We start from the raw sequence: 24,804 nt of genomic DNA on the forward strand, positions 1-24,804 counted from the left end.
GGTCTATGAGCAAGGAACAGGGTTATCAAAATATAGTGTGTGTGTGTGTGTGTGTGTGTGTGTGTGTGTTCAGAGTTGGTCAGTCGTGTCTGACTCTCTGGGGCCCCAGGTACTGTAGCCCACCAGGACCTTCTACCCATGGAATTTCCCAGGCAAGAACACCAAAGCAGATTGCCATTTCCTACTCCAAGGAATCTTTCCAACCCAGGGATCAAACCTGCATCTCTTGCATCTCTTGCACTGGCAGGAAATTCATTAGATTATAATACTTTATCAGTATATGGCACTTAATTATGTAAGACAGTCATTAAGTTCAGAAGGAGTCAAAGATGGATGAGGGAGACCAGGACCAGCCCATCCATTCACTCTTATTGTCTTCAAAGTGCTTTTCACCTGCTGAAATCTTGTTCATTTATCTGTTTATATATTTACTATCTGGCTCCCTGCTAAATTGTCAGTTCAGCTCAATGAGGGCCTGGGGACCTTGCCTCACTTGTTCATAGCTTGTCCCTAGTACATAGCATAGGGCTTGACATATGGTCCACGTTCAATACATATTTGTTGAGTGAATTAATTAATCATAGAGGCTTTACAGAGCAGTTGGGATTAGAGCTTAGCCATAAAGGTTACGAATAATCAAAGAGAATGGGAAAGGGCATGCCAGACACAAAGACTGTGAATTAAGGCAATCCAGTGAAAATGAGCTTTGAAGAGATGGGGTCAGTGAGGCAGTGGACTGCAAGTGTACATTACTTTTGTATTAACTTTCTCAGTGAGTAACCTTTTATCTCTTTATCTGTTTAGTATTGCTCTTCTCCCAGTAAACTGTGACCTCCAGCAGAGCAAGCACCAAGCTTTTTCATTTTCCACTATATTCTCAGCACAGTGCTTGGTAGATAGTAAGCACTTAATATTTGTAAAAGGGAAAGGAGGTCATCAGGTAGGTAGGTGAGTAGATGGGTGGGAAGGTTGGTGTTTAAGTTCAACTATATGAAATTACTAATCTTTATTGGTCAAAAATCATTCATTATTGTTTCTTATGTTTCAATCTGTAATTTCATCCTCTAGAGACTATTCTTATCCATTGCCCTGAGGCAGTGGGTTTCAATCTGTCTTTTGTTTGCTGTTTTGTGTTAATTTGAAGCTGAATAGGTTTCTGATAATGGTATCTCATTGTTGAAAGCACAGCAAGCCATTTGACAAGAAAATGAAAAAGTAATGAAGAATTATTAATAAAACTATCATCCCAATAGTCTTTGAGCTCCATGGTCTGGAATTTCACATGCTAGCCACTATTTCAGGGCATTCATTGTATGCACTCGCATTTAATTATTCTTGCCATAAAAAAAAAGTGAGCTGCTATGCACATACATCCAATTAAGTAGATATCTGAATGCGGCTGTTAATAACCTTGAAAATTTATTCAGTTAGAGAAGAAGTCCAAATGCTTCTCCTATGTTTTATGCCTCCTTGTCACAGTGCAGGGGGAGGGGCACTGAGCAGGCTGTACCAACCTCATTTTGATGATTAAAAAATAAACAGATCAAGTTACCTTGCTGGCTGAGCTGGGGCTAAACCAAGGTCCACAGTCTTAGCTGTTCCCAGCTGGGTAGTGCGTCTGGATGCCCAAGCAAATCTCTGGGTAGTTCTTTCTACAGATATTTTCCTGCCTTGAATGATTAGAGACAGCCGTGCATGTAAGATGGAGGGGTGTTTGGAGACCCTGGCTCTTAATTCAGGCATCATATGGAAAGGCTCACAATAGCCAGGTCCCTGTTCTAACACTAGAGATTTCCAGGTGGCGCAGTGGTAATGAATCCGCGGGCCAAGGCAGGAGACGCAGGTTCAATCCTTGGATCAGAAAGATCCCCTGCGAAAGTGGGGATGGCGACCCACTCCAGCACTCTTGCCTAGGAAATCCATGGACAGAGGAGCCTGGTGGGCTATAGTCCATGGGGTCACAAAGAGTTGGACACGACTGAGCATGCACGCCACACAATGCAATGTCCTGACACTGCTACCATACTGCTGAGGGATCTGATATATCATGCCTCCACTCTGGAGAGTGACTTCCCATCTGTACAGTGAGCGGGGGATCAGATGACCCTGACATTCCCTCCCAGCTTGCACTCAAACTGGAAGTTGCTCAGAAATGTCTGAATACCCAACTGGTTTAGGGAAGAAGGCACAAAGAAGGAACTGTATCTGAATGTGATCCATGTAAGGATGTGAAGTTTAAGAACTGGGGTGCAATCATCCAACTACCCATTTGACCATATGTCCACTTCTCTGTCCACCCAAGCAGCAGATATTGTTATATCCAATACAACAGAAGATTCTCACTGTGTATAGAAAGAATCTCCATGAATGGAGAAGGCTTTATGGAAGAAGGAAAGAAGTGAGCAGTTTAGCCAGGACCTTGGGGTTATAATAACACTACTCCATCCCTGGAATCAGGCAAAAATGATTTCAAATCTTGTATCTGCACTTAATATCCAGGTAACCTCAGGAAGCTTATTTAACTTCTCTAAGCCTCCATCCCTATCTGTAAAATCAAGGGTATCAGCAATGCCACCATCATTGGGTGGTTGATATTGTAGCTTGAATACTTAGGATAGGACAGGGCAATCAGTACTCAATGTTCATTGCTATTATTATTGCAGGTGTAGCTTTAATTGTCAATATGATTAATGCATGTATCCCCTGGGTTGTATTTTATAGATTGTAAAGCTGGAGAAGAATGGCATTGGCTACCACTATATTCTTGCAAATCTGGTGAGTAGAGAACACTGCAAGCCCTCAACTGGTGGGGCCATGTTTGGGGCCTGGCTTACTACTGTGGTTCCTGGCTGGTGGGAACTGCATGAGTGGGACCGGCAATTTCGAGCTTCAGTTGTACCCCTGCAAAACCCACAGCACACTTAAGGTGACTCTCTAAGCTTCCTTATAAGAGATCACGCTGGTGGGCAGGCCTTTATTAGTCATCACAATTCCAGCTTTAATCGACTCTGCCACTTGGCAATAACAACAAAATCACCACATCTTTGAATGGATACAAGATGCTTTAACCTCACTGGTTTTGATTCTCTGTTTGACATCAATGACAGTTTATTGTTTATAAATACAAACGTTTAAATCATAGCAATACTAGCACTAACAAGTCTTTTAAACAGGAACAGTTTTATGGCATGAATAATATTATGACAATTTAGTTTTTATTCTCTTTTTTATGTGGCATAGATAAGCTGTCTTTTAAAGAAAATTTTTACTTTCATTTTATGTACTACAGTTATTTTTATTGGGTGCAATTATTTTTCAGGGTATGAAGACTTGACTCATAAAATAATTTTTGGTACACATTAAATTATTCCTAGTGACATGTACCATTATGAATTTTCTTTGTGGCCATCATTTTGGCAAGTCTATTTTGGCAAGTCCTAGGTCATGTTTTCTCATCTACCTTTTTAAATTATGAGGTTTGAAACTTTCAGTGTTTTGGGGTTTTTTTTTTTCTCTTTTTTTTAATAACTTGTCTTTTTTTTTTTTTTTACTTTATTTTATACTGCTGTTATTGGTTTTGCCATACATTGACATGAATCCACCATGGGTGTACATGAGTTCCCAAACATGAACCCCACTCCCACCTCCCACCCCATATTATCTCTCTGGATCATCCCCATGCGCCAGCCCCAAGCATCCTGTATCGAACATAGACTGGTGATTTGTTTCTTACATGATAGTATACATGTTTCAATGCCATTCTCCCAAATCATCCCACCCTCTCCCTCTCCCTCTGAGTCCAAAAGTCCGTTCTACACATCTGTGTCTCTTTTGCTGTCTCGCATACAGGGTCATCATTACCATCTTTCTAAATTCCATATATATGTGTTAGTATACTCTATTGGTGTTTTTCTTTCTGGCTTACTTCACTCAGTATAATCGGCTCCAGTTTCATCCATCTCATTAGAACTGATTCAAATGTATTCTCTTTAATGTCTGAGTAATACTCCATTGTGTATCTGTACCACAGCTTTCTTATCCATTCATCTGCTGATGGACATCTAGGTTATTTCCATGTCCTAGCTATTATAAACAGTGCTGCGATGAACGTTGGGGTACATGTGTCTCTTTCTATTCTGGTTTCCTTGGTGTGTATGCCCAGCAGTGGGATTGCTGGGTCATATGGCAGTTCTATTTGCAATTTTTTAAGGAATCTCCACACTGTTCTCCATAGTGGCTGTACTAGCTTGCAGTCCCACCAACAGTGTAGGAGGGTTCCCTTTTCTCCACACCCTCTCCAGCATTTATTGCTTGCAGATTTTTGGATCACAGCCATTCTGACTGGTGTGAAGTGGTACCTCATTGTGGTTTTGATTTGCATTTCTCTGATAATGAGTGATGTTGAGCATCTTTTCATGTGTTTGTTAGCCATCCGTATGTCTTCTTTGGAGAAATGTCTGTTTAGTTCTTTTGCCCATTTTTTGATTGGGTCGTTTATTTTTCTGGAGTTGAGCTGCAGAAGTTGCTTGTATATTTTTGAGATTAGTTGTTTGTCAGTTGCTTCATTTGCTATTATTTTCTCCCATTCAGAAGGCTATCTTTTCACCTTGCTTATAGTTTCCTTTGTTGTGCAGAAGCTTTTAATTTTAATTAGATCCCATTTGTTTATTTTTGCTTTTATTTCCAGAATTCTGGGAGATGGATCATAGAGGATCCTTCTGTGATTTATGTTGGAGAGTGTTTTGCCTGTATTCTCCTCTAGGAGTTTTATAGTTTCTGGTCTTACATTTAGATCTTTAATCCATTTTGAGTTTATTTTTGTGTGGGGTGTTAGAAAGTGATCTAGTTTCATTCTTTTACAAGCGGTTGACCAGTTTTCCCAGCACCACTTGTTAAAGAGATTGTCTTTACTCCATTGTATATTCTTGCCTCCTTTGTCAAAGATAAGGTGTCCGTATGTGTGTGGATTTATCTCTGGGCTTTCTATTTTGTTCCATTGATCTATGTGTCTGTCTTTGTGCCAGTACCATACTGTCTTGATGACTGTGGCTTTGTAGTAGAGCCTGAAGTCAGGCAAGTTGATTCCTCCAGTTCCATTCTTCTTTCTCAAGATTGCTTTGGCTATTCGAGGTTTTTTGTATTTCCATACAAATCTTGAAATTATCTGCTCTAGTTCTGTGAAAAATATGGCTGGTAGCTTGATAGGGATTGCATTGAATCTGTAGATTGCTTTGGGTAGTATACTCATGTTCACTATATTGATTCTTCCAATCCATGAACATGGTATATTTCTCCATCTATTAGTGTCCTCTTTGATTTCTTTCATCAGCGTTTTATAGTTTTCTATATATAGGTCTTTAGTTTCTTTAGGTAGATATATTCCTAAGTATTTTATTCTTTTCGTTGCAATGGTGAACGGAATTGTTTCCTTAATTTCTTTTTTCTACTTTCTCATTATTAGTGTATAGGAATGCAAGGGATTTCTGTGTGTTGATTTTATATCCTGAAACTTTACTATATTCATTGATTAGCTCTAGTAATTTTATGGTGGAGTCTTTAGGGTTTTCTATGTAGAGGATCATGTCATCTGCAAACAGAGAGAGTTTTACTTCTTGTTTTCCAATTTGCATTCCTTTTATTTCTTTTTCTGCTCTGATTGCTGTGGCCAAAACTTCCAGAACTATGTTGAATGGGCACCCTTGTCTTGTTCCTGACTTTAGGGGAAATGCTTTCAATTTTTCACCACTGAGGATAATGTTTGCTGTGGGTTTGTCATATATAGCTTTTATTATGTTGAGGTATGTTCCTTCTATCCCTGACTTCTGGAGAGTTTTTATCATAAATGGATGTTGAATTTTGTCAAAGGCCTTCTCTGCATCTATTGAGATAATCATATAGCTTTTATTTTTCAATTTGTTAATGTGGTGAATTACATTGATTGATTTGCAGATACTGAAGAATCCTTGCATCCCTGGGATAAAGCCCACTTGGTCATGGTGTATGATCTTTTTAATGTGTTGTTGGATTCTGATTGCTAGAATTTTATTGAGGATTTTTGCATCTATGTTCATCAGTGATATTGGCCTGTAGTTTTCTTTTTTGTAGCATCTTTGTCAGGTTTTGGTATTAGGGTGATGGTGGCCTCATAGAATGAGTTTGGAAGTTTACCTTCCTCTGCAATTTTCTGGAAGAGTTTGAGGAGGATAGGTGTTAGCTCTTCTCAAAGTTTTTGGTAGAATTCAGCTGTGAAGCTGTCTGGACCTGGGCTTTTGTTTGCTGGAAGATTTCTGATTACAGTTTCAATTTCCGTGCTTGTGATGGGTCTGATAAGATTTTCTATTTCTTCCTGGTTCAGTTTTGGAAAGTTGTACTTTTCTAAGAATTTGTCCATTTCTTCCACGTTGTCCACTTTATTGGCATATAATTGTTGATAGTAGTCTCTTATGATCCTTTGTATTTCTGTGTTGTCTATTGTGATCTCTCCATTTTCATTTCTAATTTTATTGATTTGATTTTTCTCTCTTTGTTTCTTGATGAGTCTGGCTAATGGTTTGTCAATTTTATTTATCCTTTCAAAGAACCAGCTTTTGGCTTTGTTGATTTTTGCTATGGTCTCTTCTGTTTCTTTTGCAATTATTTCTGCCCTGATTTTTAAGATTTCTTTCCTTCTACTAACTCTGGGGTTCTCCATTTCTTCCTTTTCTAGTTGATTTAGGTGTAGAGTTAGGTTATTTATTTGACTTTTTTCTTGTTTCTTGAGGTATGCCTGTATTGCTATGAACTTTCCTCTTAGCACTGCTTTTATAGTGTCCCACAGGTTTTGGGTTGTTGTGTTTTCATTTTCATTTGTTTCTATGCATATTTTTATTTCTTTTTGATTTCTTCTGTGATTTGTTGGTTATTCAGAAGCGTGTTGTTCAGCCTCCATATGTTGGAATTTTTAATAGTTTTTCTCCTGTAATTGAGATCTAATCTTAATGCATTATGGTCAGAAAAGATGCTTGGAATGATTTCGATTTTTTTTTTAATTTATCAAGGTTAGATTTATGGCCCAGGATGTGATCTATCCTGGAGAAGTTTCCATGAGCACTTGAGAAAAAGGTGAAATTCATTGTTTTGGGGTGAAATGTCTTATAGATATCAATTAAGTCTAACTGGTCTATTGTATCATTTAAAGTTTGCATTTCTTTGTTAATTTTCTGTTTAGTTGATCTATCCATAGGTGTGAGTGGGGTATTAAAGTCTCCCAGTATTATTGTGTTATTGTTAATTTCCCCTTTCATACTTGTTAGCATTTGTCTTACATATTGTGGTGCTCCTATATTGGGTGCTTATATATTTATAATTGCTATATCTTGTTCTTGGATTGATCCTTTGATCATTATGTAGTGGCCTTCTTTGTCTCTCTTCACAGCCTTTGTTTTAAAGTCTATTTTATCTGATATGAGTATTGTTACTCCTGCTTTCTTTTGTTCTCTATTTGCATGGAATATCTTTTTCCAGCCCTTCACTTTCAGTCTGTATGTGTCCCTTGTTTTGAGGTGGGTCTCTTGTAGGAAGCATATATAGGGGTCTTGTTTTTGTATCCATTCAGCCAGTCTTTGCCTTTTGGTTGGGGCGTTCAACCCATTTACGTTTAAGGTAATTATTGATAAGTATGATCCCGTTGCCATTTACTTTATTGTTTTGGGTTCGGGTTTATACACCCTTTTGTGTTTCCTGTCTAGAGAATATCCTTTAGCATTTGTTGGAGAGCTGGTTTGGTGGTGCTGAATTCTCTCAGCTTTTGCTTGTCTGTAAAGCTTTTGATTTCTCCTTCGTATTTGAATGAGATCCTTGCTGGGTACAGTAATCTGGGCTGTAGGTTATTTTCTTTCATCACTTTAAGTATGTCTTACCATCCCTTCCTGGCCTGAAGAGTTTCTATTGACAGATCAGCTGTTATCCTTATGGGAATCCCCTTGTGTGTTATTTGTTGTTTTTCCCTTGCTGCTTTTAATATTTGTTCTTTGTGTTTGATCTTTGTTAATTTGGTTAATATGTGTCTTGGGGTGTTTCACCTTGGGTTTATCCTATTTGGAACTCTCTGTGTTTCTTGGACTTGGGTGATTATTTCCTTCCCCATTTTAGGGAAGTTTTCAACTATTATCTCCTCAAGGATTTTCTCATGGTCTTTCTTTTTGTCTTCTTCTTCTGGGACTCCCATAATTCGAATGTTGGAGCATTTCATACTGTCCTGGAGGTCTCTGAGATTGTCCTCATTTCTTTTAATTCATTTTTATTTTTTCCTCTCTGATTCATTTATTTCTACTATTCTATCTTCTATTTCACTAATCCTATCTTCTGCCTCCGTTATTCTACTATTCGTTGCCTCCAGAGTGTTTCTGATCTCATTTATTGTGTTATTCATTATATATTGACTTTTTTATTTCTTCTAGGTCCTTGTTAAACCTTTCTTGCATCTTCTCAATCCTTGTCTCCAGGCTATTTATCTGTGATTCCATTTTTATTTCAAGATTTTGGATCATTTTCACTATCAACATTCGGAATTCTTTCTCAGGTAGATTCCCTATCTCTTCCTCTTTGGTTTGGTTTGGTGGGCATTTATCCTGTTCCTTTACCTGCTGAGTATTCCTCTGTCTCTTCATCTTAGTTATATTGCTGCGTTTGGGGTGGCCTTTCTATATTCTGGGAATTTGTGGAGTTCTCTTTATTATGGAACTTCCTCACTGTGGGTGGGGTTGTATCAGTGGCTTGTCAAGGTTTCTTGGTTAGGGAGGCTTGTGTTGGAGTTCTGGTGGGTGGAGCTGGATTTCTTCTCTCTGGAGTGCAATGGAGTGACCAGTAATGGGTTATGAGACATCAATGGTTTGGAGTAACTTTGAGCTGCCTGTATATTGAAGCTCAGGGGTGTGTTCCTGTGTTGCTGGAGAATTTGCATGGTATGTCTTGCTCTGGAACTTGTTGGCCCTTGGGTGGTGCTTGGTTTCAGTGTAGGTATGGAGGCGTTTGATGAGCTCCTATTGACTAATGTTCCCTGGATTCAGGAGTTCTCTGATGTTCTCAGGATTTGGACTTAAGCCTCCTGCTTCTGGTTTTCAGTTTTATTTTTACAGTAGCCTCAAGACTTCTCCATCTTACAGCACCGATGATAAAACATCTAGGTTAAAGATGAAAAGTTTCTCCACATTGAGGGACACCCAGAGAGGTTCACACCACAAACCCCGATTCTCTGAAGCAGGAACAGGCACAAAGTGTCCAAGCTGGCATAAATACCATAAGAGGGCCAGCAGACCTGCAGAAGTCTCCCAGTGTTTTGGTTTTTTTCCCCAAAGTCAAATTTAATTTTACTTTGCATTTGTCTTATTTTTAAAGAGAGTTATTAAGATGTAATTCACATGATATAAAGCTCATCCATTTAAAGCACACAAGTCAATTCTCTTATGTATATCCACAGAATTACGAAACAGCACCACAATCTCATTATTAAACATCTCCATCATCCCCCAAAAGAAACCCCATACACATTAGCGGTTACTCCCCATTTTCCCCCAAATTCCTCTAGTGACCTACTTTCTATCTCTATGGACTTGCCTATTCTAGATATTGGAATCACAGAAGATCTGGTCCTTTCTGACTGGCTTCTTTCACTTAGCATAATGTCTTCAACATTCATCTATGTTGGTACCATGTATCAGTTCTTCATTCCTTTTTATTGCCAAGTAACATACCATTATATGGATGTATCCCATTTTGTGTATCCACATACCACTTGATGGACATTTGAGTTGTTTTCACTTTTTGACTATTATGAATTCTGCTTCTACAAACATTTGTATACAAGTTTTTCTCTTGAGCACAAACCTAGGAGTGAAATCACCAGGATACATGGTAACTCTATGGTTGATACTTTAAGGAATGCCAAAACTATTTTGTAAAGTGGTTGTATCTCCCAGCAAATCTTTAATAAATAACAAATTTTGCCACATGGCAGTTTGAGCATGTCAGATTTCCTTAATAATAGCTTTTTCTACAAAGTTTGCTTATTATCCTTACCTTCTTTATGATTTTCTGTGTTTCCTTTTAGATGTGATTTTTTAGCTTTTTGCCCATAACAAATTATATCACTCAGTTTTAGCCATGTTATTTGTGGTAATTATTCCTGCAATATTAATTGAATAAGAGATTGATATTTTCCTATTTATCTTTAGAATAAGGATCACTAACAGAACAAAGGCACAGGGTCTGGGTATAGTAAAGGTCAAAGTGGTAGGACTAAAAAGTGGGACCAAAATATCTTGCCTAATTCTTAAGCTCTGTCTCTCTTTCTGACTGATCTCCAGCCTCAGACATATTCCTACCTGAACCGTCTTGTCTTTCCCCTTGGAAACTTCCTAGCCTTGGCTGTCTTGGTATTTCATGGTCAGGACTAGAAATAAGGACTTGTTAAGTTTATTAAAGTCTGGTTATTAAATAAATATGTTACTTTTCTCAGAGATACTTGCCTTTTAAACGGATGATAACTGTCCAGACACTTTTGGGGGAACCAAGAGTTGCATCCTCAAAAACCATTTGCAAGGATTAAATTGTGACTTTGTGATGAAAAAAACTCTTGACATCTTTTGAATCTCACTCAGATCCTTAGTCCTAGAAGGGACTTTGGAAGTCAGCTCTATCTAAGTTTCATTTGCTTACAGGGAAACATTTGCTTATGGTCAAACCAGCAACGGGGTATGACTTGGCCAGGCTCACAGAAGTCAGTGATAGAGCCAGGCCTGGCACCAGCGTTAGCAGGCCTACGCCTTTTCTACTATATCAGGACATCTCTTAGCATAGATCATGTGGGCACCCTGCTGCTTGAGAATACACAGAACAAGGGTTGGGGCATACATAATCATCTCTCCAGGATAAGTTAGAAATTACACATCAGTGACCTCAAAGCCACCCAAAGACCTCAGGTAATTACATTGCCAGCCTCCATCTGTTGCCAAGTGACCCCTTAGTCACAGCATCACCAAGTCAGCCCCTTGGGTGTCTGTAGCCTTCTGATCTGCATTTTTTTTTCTCCTCTGACCTAATGAGCTCTCAAATTCTTACAACTGCCAGCTAATAGGATGCAAATTGCATATACCATCCAAATACAAAAGACTTGCATGTTCCAATAGATTAGTTGATAATTGGGCTTCAAATTACTAATTAATTCAGTTTGAAATATAGTGGAGTATGTGGTGTGTGTGTTTTTCTTCCCCCTTCAGAGGAATCATGCAATTTATAAGATGATAATTTTTAGAAATTCTGCCACATAATTAGCCTACTGCTGCATGGAACTGACCCCTCCTTCAGCATGCTTGTGATTAGGGTGTAATTATAGAGTTAGAAACTAAGGGAGCTTTTGAAAGGTTTAACAAAGGAGGGAGCTACTTTTTATTTCAAGGTTCTTTCCGTCCCTGTCAGACTGTGTGAGCTTCAAAGAAGCCAACAGCGTTCCTGTAACAGGTCACTTTGGAGGGATGCTTTTCTGGGTTTGGAGGGCTACTGGAAGAGAAGACGGAAGGAGAACCCTGGGTCAGGGAGGAGAGCTTTATAACAGGGAGTCATTAAAAAAACAAAGAAAGAAAAACCCTGCTTTTTGTCCAGACACCATCCTCAGCTAGCTTGTGATTTGGGCAATTCACCAGCATTCAGTTCCCTCACTGAGAATAATAGTTCCTATTCTATATGCTCATAGAGTCACTGGGGAAGGCCAGCATGTTGCTGAATGCCACCATGCCTAGAAAAAGTTAAATTGCTCTACACAGTAGGGAATCCTTGCTTCATATAGTAAATGTGCCCATCTGAACATACTCACACGTTGTATCCATATGTATATATGCATGTATATGCCCATGCATATATATATGCATTCTTATTTTATATGTGATAGGATAGATGTATATTTATATTTCCAGAGTGTTGGGATGTCCATAAAGTGAACTTGAGTGCATACTCAGTCACTCAGTCGTGTTCAACTCTTTGCAACACTATGGACTGTAGCCCGCCAGGCTCCTTTGTCCATGGGATTTCCCAGGCAAGAATACTGGAGTGGGTTGCCATAGAAATTGGTGAACTGTACCGTTACTACTTAAAGAAGCTCCTGGGTCCTGAAATCCCCTGGAGGACCAAGCTCTCCTGTCTGGCTGTCAGTCCTCCTCCAAACCCAGCCCTGACTCAGCTTTCACTCACTATTCTGAGACTGTGATCAAAGCAGACAGTTACCAGCCAGAGCTCTCCAGTTATAGCTAGCTCTTATCTCTATAATGCATCAGCAGCAAATCTTAGAACAAACTAGTGTTTCTCAAAAGAAAGATATGTGAACCCCTAGAATGCATCTGCACAGACAGTTTGGGAAACACTGAGCTAATAATTAAACTTTTCAGTCCACTGTGACTGCAAACAAGAGTACTCACAGCATGAGACAAATGATCAGATAATTAATATTGATGATTTGAGTTTCATTGAAATAAATAAGCACAACATTTAAAAATTCTTGCAGAGAACTAGCATACCCCTGAAAATTTATAAAGGGTCCACCAGATCCCAGTTTGAGAAGCACTGAAAGACTGAAGGTATTGGTTGTCTTTCAGCGTGGAGCATTTGGTGCTGCCTAGGGCATTCATGGGCTTCCCAGGTGGCTCAGATGGTAAAGTGTCTGACAGCAATGCGGGAGACCCAGGTGTGATCCCTGGGTCAGGAAGATCCCCTGGAGAAGGAAATGGCAACCCACTCCAGTACTCTTGCCTGGAAAATTCCATGGACGGAGGAGCCTGGTAGGCTACAGTCCATAAGGTCGCAAAGAGTCGGACATGCCTAAGCAACTTCACTTTCACCTTTCAAGGCATTCATAACAATAACAGCAATTCCTCTCATTTTTATACTAATGTGACATTTTAGCATACATCACATCCCACCAGTACCCTTATGAAATAAGCAAGGTAGACTCTATCACCCCCATTTTACAGAAGAGAGAACTGAGGCTCCAAGATGTTATATGATTGAGCTACAGAGGAGGAAGGCAAGCACTACTGGTCAATGGAGTTTGGCTCTCAGGAACCTGACGAAAACCAAGTGATGTGATCCTAAGAATAGGATGACCAGGCTAAACTTATGCCAAACCACTGGAGCCACTGAACTAGACTGCCTTACACCCCTAATAAATAACTACAACAATAATAACAACAGTGATAACTCAGCTGTTCACTGAGTGATTGCTACAGTCTAAACACTATAAGTGATAACTATTAAATCTTCATAATAGTCCTCGAGGTTGATAAAAACCCCATTTATCAAATGAAGAAACCAAGGTTTAGAAAATAAGCTTTCTAGTCACTAAATTTATAAAGTCAGAGAGCCAGTTTCCAAGCTACTAAATTGATAAAGTCATGGAGCCAGGCTTCCCCTCCAGGACTACAGAACTCCCAAATTCGTGTTCTTACACTGTTCCATATGACTGCTGAGCATGAGGAGGGGGGTCAGGTGCAGTGGGAGGATGGGCTCTTGACTAGAGGGCTTGAGTTTAAATCTTGCTACAATTCCAGCAATAGGCCTGGAATTCAGACTCAAGCTCTCAAATCCCCATTTCATTTTCCACTGGACACTGATGGAATTTTATTATAATTATACAGTTGGTCCTTCACATCAATAGGTTCTATATCCATGGATTCAACCCACCACAGGTCAAAAATATTTCGAAAACAAATCCAAAAGTTTCCAAAATGCAAAACTTGCATGTGCTATATATTGGCAAATATCTACCTGGCATTTATATGGTATTTCCAGCTAGTGACATGGCATTTACATTTTATCAGGTATTATAAGTAACCTAGAGATGGCTTAAAGTATTCAGGAGAATGCACATATATGTGCAGGTTATATGCAAATATTACGACATTTTATTTAAGGGATTTGAGAATCTGCAGGTTTTGGTGTCTTCAGGGGTTCCTCAACCAACCTCCCATGGATACCGACTGCAATTTCTAGTGCATAAAAGCTGAGGGAAACACAAAGTGAGGACAGGTCATTCCACGCCTTATCGGGGTATCTGGGGACCAGGGTGTCAGACATTTCCACCACGTGGTTGCAGATGACCTCCTATGAAATGTTAGAGTTAGAAGTAGCTCTGGTCCATGTGGCAGCTCATCCAAGATTCAGCTCCACGCTGCTGTCTCTCTGCTGTATGAGTCCTGAGGAGGTGCTCTTTCATCTCCTTGCTCCCCTGTGCAGAGAAATCTATCTACGCTTTCTATAAGGCCAAGCACGGCTGCGTTCTTCTGCCCACACCATCTCAGTACATGTTCATGTTTGGTTTCTGTGTCCTTTCTTTGGTTAGGAAGGTAGTGCAGTAGTTGGGGAAGGTGGCTCTGGGTCAGACAGACCTGGGTTTGAATTCTGGCTTCATATTTATTAGCCGTGTGGAGTTAGTAAAATAACCTACACTCTCTGAGCTTCCACTGCCTATTCTGCAGAAAAAAAAAAAAAAAAAAAGGAATGTAGCATCATCAACCTCCACATGGGCTATCATGTGAATTAAATGAAGTAATAACTTTATAAGTGTTCATAGTTATAGATGGCCCCCAAAAAACACTCAATAAATGTTAACAATTACCACCATCATAATCATTGTAATCACCATCATCATCATCATTTGGCAGGGCGGGGAAGAAAACACAGTATCTGGGAACAGGATACCATCCTTGAGGTCCCTCAACCCCCTTCTAGACTAAATCTCATCCGCCACTATAATAATAGTGGTAATTATTATAATAATAATAATTGATAATATAATATACTTATATGATATAAATATATATTATATAATTACATTATATTATAATAATATAATAATTATGGTAAAATAATAATAGAAATACAATAATATAATACCTTCCTCTCTGTTTGTCTGTAAGCTCCTGGAGGAAGGAATTTGCCTTTCTCATTGATGAATTTCCAGTTTACCAGGCAAAATGAGCTTCATGTAATGGTGTGCTTTAAAAAGTCACTGAATGAATGAATGAGTGAGTGAAATGACTTCTCAGGAAATAAACAATGCTGGTATCCATTTACCACATGAACTTAGAGGCAAATTCCTTGTGTCTTCCTAAAAGAAGCAGAGATCAATGGTAGACTATAAGTACAGCTATGAATATGCAAATGACTCAGAGGGCAGCTAAACCACTTCCCATAAAAGGCCAGACTCCTCTACAATGTCGTTAACAGAAGCACATCCATCTGGTTCCTGCTCGAATAACACCCACTGATAGGGAATCGTGTATTTGGAACCACCTACCCTGCTTGCTCCTGGCATTTGCTCCTCTAGCCTGGATGCCCCTCATCTTCGCATCCCCCCAGTGCCTTCTCACAGGGCATGGTTCTAACAGCCCACCAAAGGAACATCAAACATGAACCGAGCACATCTTCCACTGCACCAGGCTCATACCAGCAGCACTAAGAAGCATGTGGCTTCACTTTTGTCCTGGAAACAACTTGGCTTTGTCTTCCAGCCAGAACATATAAGTAAAGTTTGTAAACAATGCCAGAGAAAAATCACAAAATAAATATAAATTTTTAAAAAGAGGGACAAGTAGGGAAGCGAGGACCGAACCTTCCGAGCTGTACATTACCCTAACCTACTGCCAAAACTGGCACTTAAGGGGTGTGTCCCTCCTGATGCTAAACTGATGCGTACATGCAATTCCTCTGATTCACCGCCCTCAGTCACTCTAACTTCGAATCTCCAAGCCTGTGTGTCTTCTGATTAGAAGGTTCTTCCTTGCACTCTTCACCCAACCAAAGCCTCCTATTCTTTCAGCTTCTGTGTTTCCATTGGGAAGCCTTCCCTGAGTTCCAGGGCCAGGTTTTGTCCTACTTATTTTGCTCTATAATTACATGGGTAATACTGGTCTTTCTCACTAAACTTTAAGTAACAAAAACAAGGATCAAGTGTATCTTATTCTCTGCTGCATCCCTTTGTCCCATATGTGCTTGGCAATATTAGATACAGATGAATGAATGAATGAATGAACCAGAATATTCCTTTCTCCATCCTGCTAGGTTTCAAATTTAATGCTATGTTTGAGTTTTCATTCCTTTTTCACCAAGCATTCAGAGGGTGCCTACTCTTTGGGAGCCCCTGAGAATGCTTAAGCTGGTGTTTTATTTAAAAAGTAGGCTGATCCTTCTTAGACAGAAAGGTTTTGATCATATGAAAGGGAGACATTGTTGATTTCAAGTCTGCCAGGAACTCCAGCCATAATCCCCTTCATGGGCCTAGATGGCATATTAAAAAGCAGAGCCATCACTTTGCCAACAAAGTTCCATATAGTCAAGCTATGGTTTATCCAGTACTCAGGCACAGATGTGAGAGCTGGACTACAAAAAGGCTGAGCGCTGAAGAATTGATGCTTTTGAACTGTAGTGTTGGAGAAGACTCTTGAAAGTCCCTTGGACTGCAATGAGAACAAACCAGTCAATCCTAAAGGAAATCAACCCTGAATATTCACTGGAAGGACTGTTGCTGAAGTTGAAGCTCCAATACTTTGGTCACCCAATGCGAAGAGCCAACTTACTGGAAAAGACTCTGATGCTGGGAAGGATTGAGGGCAAGAAGAGAAGTGGGTGGCAGAGGATGAGATTATCAGATAGCATCACCGACCTGATGGGAATAAATTTGAACAAACTCTAGAAAATAGCAGGGGACAGAGGAACCTGGCATGCTGCAGTCCATGGGGTTGCAAAGAGTCAGACACAACTTAGAGACTGAATAACAGCAACAGGTGGGCATAATCCTTAGGCTGACTTTTTAATTGGTCTTTGGCTCTTGTTCTGAGGTGCCCATGGCCAGGTGGCACCCCTGACTGCAGACAGAACAAAGTTAACATTAAGGGAGATTCTGGAAGACCAACCAATACCAAGCTAGATACTATACTTCTTTAACCATGCTTTGACAGCCTAGTCTAGGGGCCTCCTGACTTTCTGCCACAAAGTGTCAGCATTTTATCCTAAACCCCCAGACTGTGAGATCCCAACCACCTTTTAAAATAATCTGTCAACAGCGGACTTGTGTTTGGGGGATATGTCTGATTGTGCGTTTGAAGGTATCGAAGTATATAGGTGCCAGCCCCTCTTCTTTCAAATGTACTTGGATAAGAGTTAACACTAGAGGCTTTTTTCTTTTTTCCAATTCAAATGATGTTTTAGCTGTTTTAAGCACAGCTGCAAAGTCTTATTGACTTGGCAGGAACCAGATAAGCTTGTGCTATGAGGGATTATATAGGGCGAGAACACATTCAAGTTCCAGTCGGTTAAAGTGGCTAAAATAGGAAAATCTGAACACTGTATGCAGAGACATGGTTATTTGAGGACAGAACAAAGTTCTCATCTCAGGAATATTCCATGAACTCGCGTATCTCCATATTCATGTGCACACACCTGTGTGATCACAGAATTGTAGATCAAAGCTGAAAAGCCCTTAAGAGAAAAATCAACTGGCTCAGAAGTTTCCAAACCTTTTAGTTTAAAGCTCTATTTTCAAATGGAATCTTGGGGAGAACCCCGGTATGTAAAACAGATAAAAAAGCAAAGCTGCTTTGATGGTAGAAGAAGGGTAGGAATCTAGAACCCCACTCTTCTCTTTTCCCCCTAATTCAACATGGGAGACTCTAAAATACCTACAGCCCAGGACAACAGCTGGAAAGATCACTCACTGATCTAGCCAAGGGCCTCACTGTGCAGATCAACAATCTAGTGCCTGGATCAATATCACCCCAAAAGAGTCAATAACAAAACTCTTTGGTCCACAAGATGTAAGTTTCGAGGGTGAGAGATGAAGGATGGAAACTTACGAGAAAACCATGAGAAGGATGAGCACTTGTTGATTGCTTCACACCTTGGTGTGGATTAAGCCATCTACCTGCTCCAGGTACTGTGCTGCGGATACTGGTAGAGACTCTGAGAGAGAGAAATAAAGCACTTTGAGGTTCACAACCCAAGAATCAGCACACATTAAATTCTCAGAGACATGGATGAACCTAGAGACTGTCATACGGAGTGAAGTCAGTCAGAAAAAAACAAGTACCATATATTAATGGGTATATGTGGAAGCTGGAAAAATGGTATAGATGATCTTATTTGAAAAGGAGAAATAAAGACATATGTAGAGAACAAAGGTATGGATACTGGGTGGGGGCTGAGGGAAGGAATGGATTGGGAGATTGGGATTGGCATATATACGCCACTAGGTATAAAATAGGTAACTAATGAGAACTTGCTGCATAGTACAGGCAGTTCTACTCGGTGCTCTGTTGTGACCTAAATGGGAAGGAAACCCCCAAAAGAGGGGATACATGTATATGTATGACTGGTTCACTCTGCTGTACAGTAGAAACTGACGCAACATTGTAAAGCAACTATAATCCAATTTTAAAAAAGAGTTGGAGACTAACACCGAGGTCTCCTTACTGCTAATTCCTTCTTATTAATAGTATAGAGATGCAAGCCATTCCAAGGGCTTCATTCATTGCAGGACAGGAGATAAATGAATCAGACTGACTAGGGATGAGGAGGCAGAATGTACAGTGGTTAGAAAGTAAGCGCAGAGTCTTGTCACTGGCTATGACTGTGGTCTCTGCCCCTTGCTAGCTATGTTATATTGGGCAGAAGCTGCTGCATTCGTTAAGACTCAGTTTTCTAATTTGCAATGTGGAAATGATAAAAGTACTTGCTTCACAGGATAATTCCGAGCATTACATGAGATCATACAAATAAAGCTCTCAGTATAGTGCCTACTACACAGTTCAGGTCTAATACGTGTGAGGCGCTGTGATTGTCATCATTATTATTTTAGCCCAAGTCTGACTCCCATGACTTCTGTCCATTGGTTGGTTCTGGCTTACCTTAAAGAACAAGTATTCCCCCCTGCCACAAAAGCCCTTCTGGGATTGGAATAGATCCTTCACTTCCCCTCCTAGTCTTTCATTATTTTCAGGTTGAACATCCCCACTTTTTTAAAGCATTTCTATTGTAACAAGATTTTTTGAACTTTCCTATAACTATCCTCTCTATGGAGCTGTCACCTAAGAATTTACCTGACAAGCTGGGGAAACTTGCCATGCTCAACTCGTGCCACTCAGAGTATAAAGCGCAGGTTCTTCAATTTGTTCTAATCTTACCTCTTCTAGATCTCAGGTGGATGAGATGGAGGGAGTTTTCTTTCCCACTTCCCAGGGCTTGTTAAAAATCCTTCTCTTTGGCCCCTTTCTCTTAACAATGCTGGCTGTTCCCTCCTCCATCTAATGGGAGTGGTGTCAGCCCAAGCAGGATGATAAGGGCTGAGCAGCTTGTCTGTGACCCCTTGAAAGAACCCCAGAGAGAAAGGAAATCTGGCTTTGAAGATAAAGTTTTTTATCTTTTGAAAGCTGTATTCCTATACACCTGCCTCCTGTGGGCTCAGGTGTCTTGCCTGACCCAGCTCCTGTTTTGGGGTTTTTTTTACTTTGTATTTTGCATTGGGGTATAGCCAATTAACAATGTTGTGACAGTTTCAGGTGAAGAGCAAGGGATTCAGCCATACATGCACGTGTATCCATTCTTTCCCAACTCTCCTGCCCTCCAGACTGCCACATAACACTGAACAGAGTCCCATGTGCCATATAGTAGTTCCTTGCTGGTTATCCATTTTTAATATAGCAGTGCGGACATGTCCATCCCAAACCCCCAGTGCCTGGTTTTCAAGTAGTTGTTAACACCTAACCTCTTTGGACTGTATCATAGTGATGGCGGTAAACATGATGATGATAATAATGGCTAAGATTTATTAAATGCTTACTTTGTGCCAGACACAGCTCTAAATATTTATACACACTTTTTAACAAAACCTTGTACCAGTTCTATGCTGTAGGTGCTATTATATCTGCATTTTGAAGACCAGAGAGTTAAGCCTCAGAGAGCTTAAATAATCAGTAAGCACACATCCTCGAGATGTTTTGTTTCCAGGCACACATAATAATTAAAAGTCATAATGATAGCCCAGAGCCTCCTCACCATCCTCAAAGCATTTTCTAAATCTTTACAGCAATGTGAAAGTACATCTAATATAGTTATGGTGTTAAACGTCTCTTTTGGATATCATAATTATTTGACATGCCTTTTTGTGCTAATGCTTGGAAAATTATCATTGAGATATGATAGATGGAATGACTATCTTAACTGGTTTAATTAATTGAGCACTTCCTCCCCTCCCCTAGTCATGCTATTCTAACAGCTGGTCACCACTGCACTGCCTCCTACAATAAGTGCTTAGGGAATATAGATCCTAACCCCAGCTCACACTCTAACCAGCCTACAACTTGAGGCCAATAGTCTCCTCTCTGGACAACAAGGGGTTTGATGTGTTCTCTAACATCTTTCCTTCAGGCATCAGTAAACCTAAACTGTACCCCATGGGTCAAATTCAACCATTTCCTGGCTTTGTTTAGCCAGGAATGATTTTTACATGTTTAAATTACTAGAAAAAGAGAAAAGAAAAATGATATCTCATGACATATGAAAATTATGTGAAATTCAAGTTTCAGTGTTCATGAATACACTTGGGGGTGGAGGGGACACTACCATGCTATTTCATTTTCTATTATCTAGGCCTGCCTTCATGCTCTAATAGCTACACTGAATAGTTATGACAGAAACAACATGCTCCGTAAGCCTAAAAAATTCATAATATGACCATTTATCCAAAAAAAAAAAAAAATTTGCTGACTCCTGGGATGGATATGGAGTAGGTGGGTACTAAAACACTTCATATAAATCAGAGGCTTGAGAAACATCTAACCAATCTGTAACCCCTCTCTGGCAGAGTGAGACCTCTGTTCTAGGCTATTAACTGTCAGCCACGCTGTCTAAGCTTCTTTGTCCCTCTTTATCTGGGGCAGTCTGGAAACCCCATCCTAAAGCTACATTCCTGTCTTCCTCGGCTGGCAAAGCAGTGTATCACACAGATGAAGAAGACAGATTTGATAGCTGGACCACAGCCGGAATCCTTGCTTCTGGGGGATCTCTAGGTGGGGGGAAAGGGGTGGATTCCAGAGGTCTTTGAACCACAGCTCCTCACATGTAAAATTGGGACAGATACTCACTCATTTATGCAAATGAGTACCTGGAGCCTACTGTGCATGTTCACCCCTCAGGGCTGTTTGGGGGGATTAAATAGGATTATGTATATAAAGCATTTAATAGAATGCCTGGCTCAGGAAAAGAGCTTGGGGAATGTTTAATAAATCCAAAGGTGACTGCTGATGGATTATTTCATTTTTCAACTTTAAATGACAACAACTTCAGAATTCTCAAAGAGCTATATAAATGAAGTTATATGATGCACAAGAAATGAGAGTTTCACCATTGTCGTCATATCTGTCATCCTTAGGAACAATGTTTCTAAAGCTATGTTTCAGTAGAATATTTAATGGCACCAGTGTCCTTTAATTCTAGGCCAAGAGACAACAAATTAAGCAGGGCTCCCTTAATAGACCATATCAACCCATGCAATGACTTCTCTTCCCTGTTCTGTCGCTGACACTCACTCTCCCACTTTCCAGGGACTTACAGATGATTCTGAGCCAGTAAGGCACATCAGAATTATCTGGGGATCTATTTTTATTTTTCAATAGTACTGAAAAGAAAACACATTCACATGGTTATAAAAAAGAAAAAAATTATTATGGAAGGTTATAAAAAAAGGCAAATACCTAATCTCTCTAATCTCATACTTCTTAGAAAAAACTGTTCTAAACATTTTCTGTGTTTGGTGATTCTAGTAGTTCCCTCTACACACTTCTGTGTAATATGTCTATGTCTCTTTTCCTTGCTTTATCAACTTTCAGCCCATGTGCGGCTCCTCAGTTAAAGAAAGAGATGAACCACTTCATACTATTTTCCACATCCTGTCCTCAATGTTCATTAGTCATGCTATTATTTGGAATTCTTCTAATTAGTCCCTTTATAATATGTTTTGCCTTGAGTTTTGATTGACCGGCATTGTTGTTGTTTAGTCACTAAGTCACGTCTGACTCTTCTGCCTCTGTCTGTGGGATTTTCCAGGCAAGAATACTGGAGTGGGTAGAGATTCCTTTCCTACCATTTCCTTTTCCAGGGGATCTTCCCAACCCAGAGATCAAACCTGTGTCTCCTGCATCGCTGGCAGATTCTTTACCACTGAGCCACTTGACCAGCATTAGAGCTTTATAGAGATATCTGGTTTCCTCTCCAGAGCTCCTGCATGATAACCATTAGGAATGGCTATTATGTAGAACCTCTCTCATGTATTGTGATGGGTCCCTCAGATGAAGGATCTCTATCCTAAGAGCCTGTTCATTTGCACTTGAATGAAAATTATAGGCAGACCATTCTTCTGTCCCCTATTCATCAGGAGCACATGGGACAGTGTGAAATGTCACAGAGGAACCGCAGAAGCAGACAGGGACACAGTGATCTAACAGCTCCAGGAGCTCACTTACCACAGAGGCTTCTCTTAGATGATAAACAGTCACCCTGTGAAGAAAAGCATCCGGTACAGACACTGAGAGGCATCTGGGTTTAGAAGAGCTGAATTCTCCTACTGAATAACCTGAACAGAGCATTTTGTGGATTAATTTCATTTCATTCACTAGTCACAGCATACAGAGCAATAGACTCCATATTTGGGGACATGTTATAAAACAGGCAAAATGACTCAGAGTGCTTAAAATCAGACTTCATCATTTAATCTTTAATATAATACAATTAGCAATGTTGCATTCTTTTATAATATTATATAATTAATAGCACAGATAAAGCAAAAGGTACTCATTACCAAATATTACCCCCTAAGGTTTTTTTAAACAAAATGGCAAAGAAAATTAGAAAATGATTTAATTAAACCATGTTTAATGAGCATGCTCAGGGGACTAGAGTGGGTGAGTTGAATTTCCCAGCTGACTGGTAGGCAAATATTTCACACCTTTATTTCCTCTTCTTAGTCAAGAACAGTTTTCTCTGTTGGAATGGTCTGTTTTCTTGCATTATGGAGAGATCAAGTCCAGTAGCTATAAGAGACTGTTTTAATCTTCATGATTAAAGATATTATGGAGATTCAAGATCACCATTCAAGCATGAAATCTTCCATGAGGGGAAGGCGAGGATGTCTTCTACTAGATGAATGCATGTTGATGCCAGGTTATTCCCTCATTTCGTGTCTTCCCTAACAGTACAGATAAGAGCTTATTTTATCATTCTTTGTCCCTTCTTTCTCAGGGGAGCTGAGAAGTTCAGGTAGAGGTCCCATCAGTTTGATTGGAAATAACTTCAGGTCTGGCTCCAGTCACCTTGCAGTCAGACATTCTGGTGATAGAGCTGAGTGGCATTTATGTTTGAATAAACTCTGCCATTTCCTTTGGCCCCCATTACATTGATGAGGGCAGTCAGTACAAAATGCCTGGGTGCTTGTTACAGATTTTCAAGCGATGGAATTTGACTACAGGAAATCACTTTCATTTTATTCTCTCAATAGTTATTTTATGAATAAAATGTTCTTTTTAAAACCTCTGAAGATTATGGGAAATCTCTCCACTGTGCATTAGCCTTTAACCAGGGGTGGGGTGGTTGTACTCTTAGGTAGTAGAATGTCTTAGGATGCCTATTGGGTATAAGAACCTAACTCCAATTTCATCTGTACTAAAAGCTTGTCAGAATCCTTGCACAATTCAGCAGACCCCTGTGAATGTAAACTATAGCTGTAGGTAAAGTTAATCACTAAATGCATTTCCAACATGAGCTTCCCTTGTCAAACAATTTAAATCATCCACTGGATTTATTGCCTGGAGATCATACTTTCCCTGACAAATTAGCATTTTTGCTTGAGGAATGTCTTTGACTTTTATTCATTCACCCAATAAAAATGTATTGAGAGCCTACTTTGTGTCAGACATGGTGCTAGATGCTGTGTTCTAGGACACATCCATGAACAAAACAGAAACTCTCATGGAACTGACATTCCAACACAACGAGAGAGGACAATGGAACAAATGAGCAAACCAGATCATCTCAAATGGGTGACAAGCAGAACACTGAGAAGGAACAGACTGGACTGCATATTGCAAGTAACTTGATTGAGTTCTACTAGAACCAGGTCTTAAGACAGCAATTCAAACACAAGTAGCTTCTTTGGATGCTAATCTGAGAAATAACATCAAGGAATCAGGGATGTGAGGTAGGGATGTAAGACCTGACCCATTGGAAAAGGCCCTGACTTTGGGAAAGATTGAGGGCAGGAGGAGAAGGGGACAACAGAGGATGAGATAGCTGGATGGCATCACTGACTCAATGGACATAAGTTTGAGCAAACTCTGGGAGATAGTGAAGGACAGGGAAGCCTGGCATGCTGCAGTCCAAGGGGCTGCAAGGAGTCGAACACCACTGAGCGACTGAACAAGAAGGTAGGGATGGGAGAGCAGGCAGCTGAAAAACGTGCATAATCAAGGCACTTCTCTCTGGGGCTATGGAACTCCATCCCTTACAGAAGCTCTAGACTTGGGTGCAGAGTGTACCTCATGGCAACCCACCCAAGGGACAGGGCTATGGATTCTACTAACTCCCCAAGAGCAAAGAGCTTCTCTGAGTATATGAACTCCTCAATACATCTGGCTTACCCTGCCTGTGGGTGAAGTGATAGGTTGCTATAGTTAGTATAAAAAGTGGAATATCAGTGTCTACTGGGGAGATGCGGAAATGAGCAGGGTTCCAAGG

At 40.0% G+C, this 24,804-nt stretch overlaps 1 protein-coding gene across 11 annotated transcripts in view; it reads left to right on the forward strand.

Moving 5' to 3' along the window:
• The window catches only part of GRIA1 (glutamate ionotropic receptor AMPA type subunit 1), a 353,267-nt gene that overhangs the window by 197,204 nt on the left and 131,259 nt on the right, over positions 1–24,804 (forward strand). For all 11 annotated transcript variants that reach the window (XM_042250659.2, XM_060415939.1, XM_060415938.1 and 8 more), the window contains one exon: positions 2,722–2,775. In XM_042250659.2, coding sequence (XP_042106593.1) covers positions 2,722–2,775 — 54 coding nt within the window. The remainder of the gene's footprint in view (positions 1–2,721; positions 2,776–24,804) is intronic.

Source organism: Ovis aries, chromosome 5 (genome assembly GCF_016772045.2).
Source record: "Ovis aries strain OAR_USU_Benz2616 breed Rambouillet chromosome 5, ARS-UI_Ramb_v3.0, whole genome shotgun sequence".
In the NCBI taxonomy this organism is placed as follows: domain Eukaryota; kingdom Metazoa; phylum Chordata; class Mammalia; order Artiodactyla; family Bovidae; genus Ovis; species Ovis aries.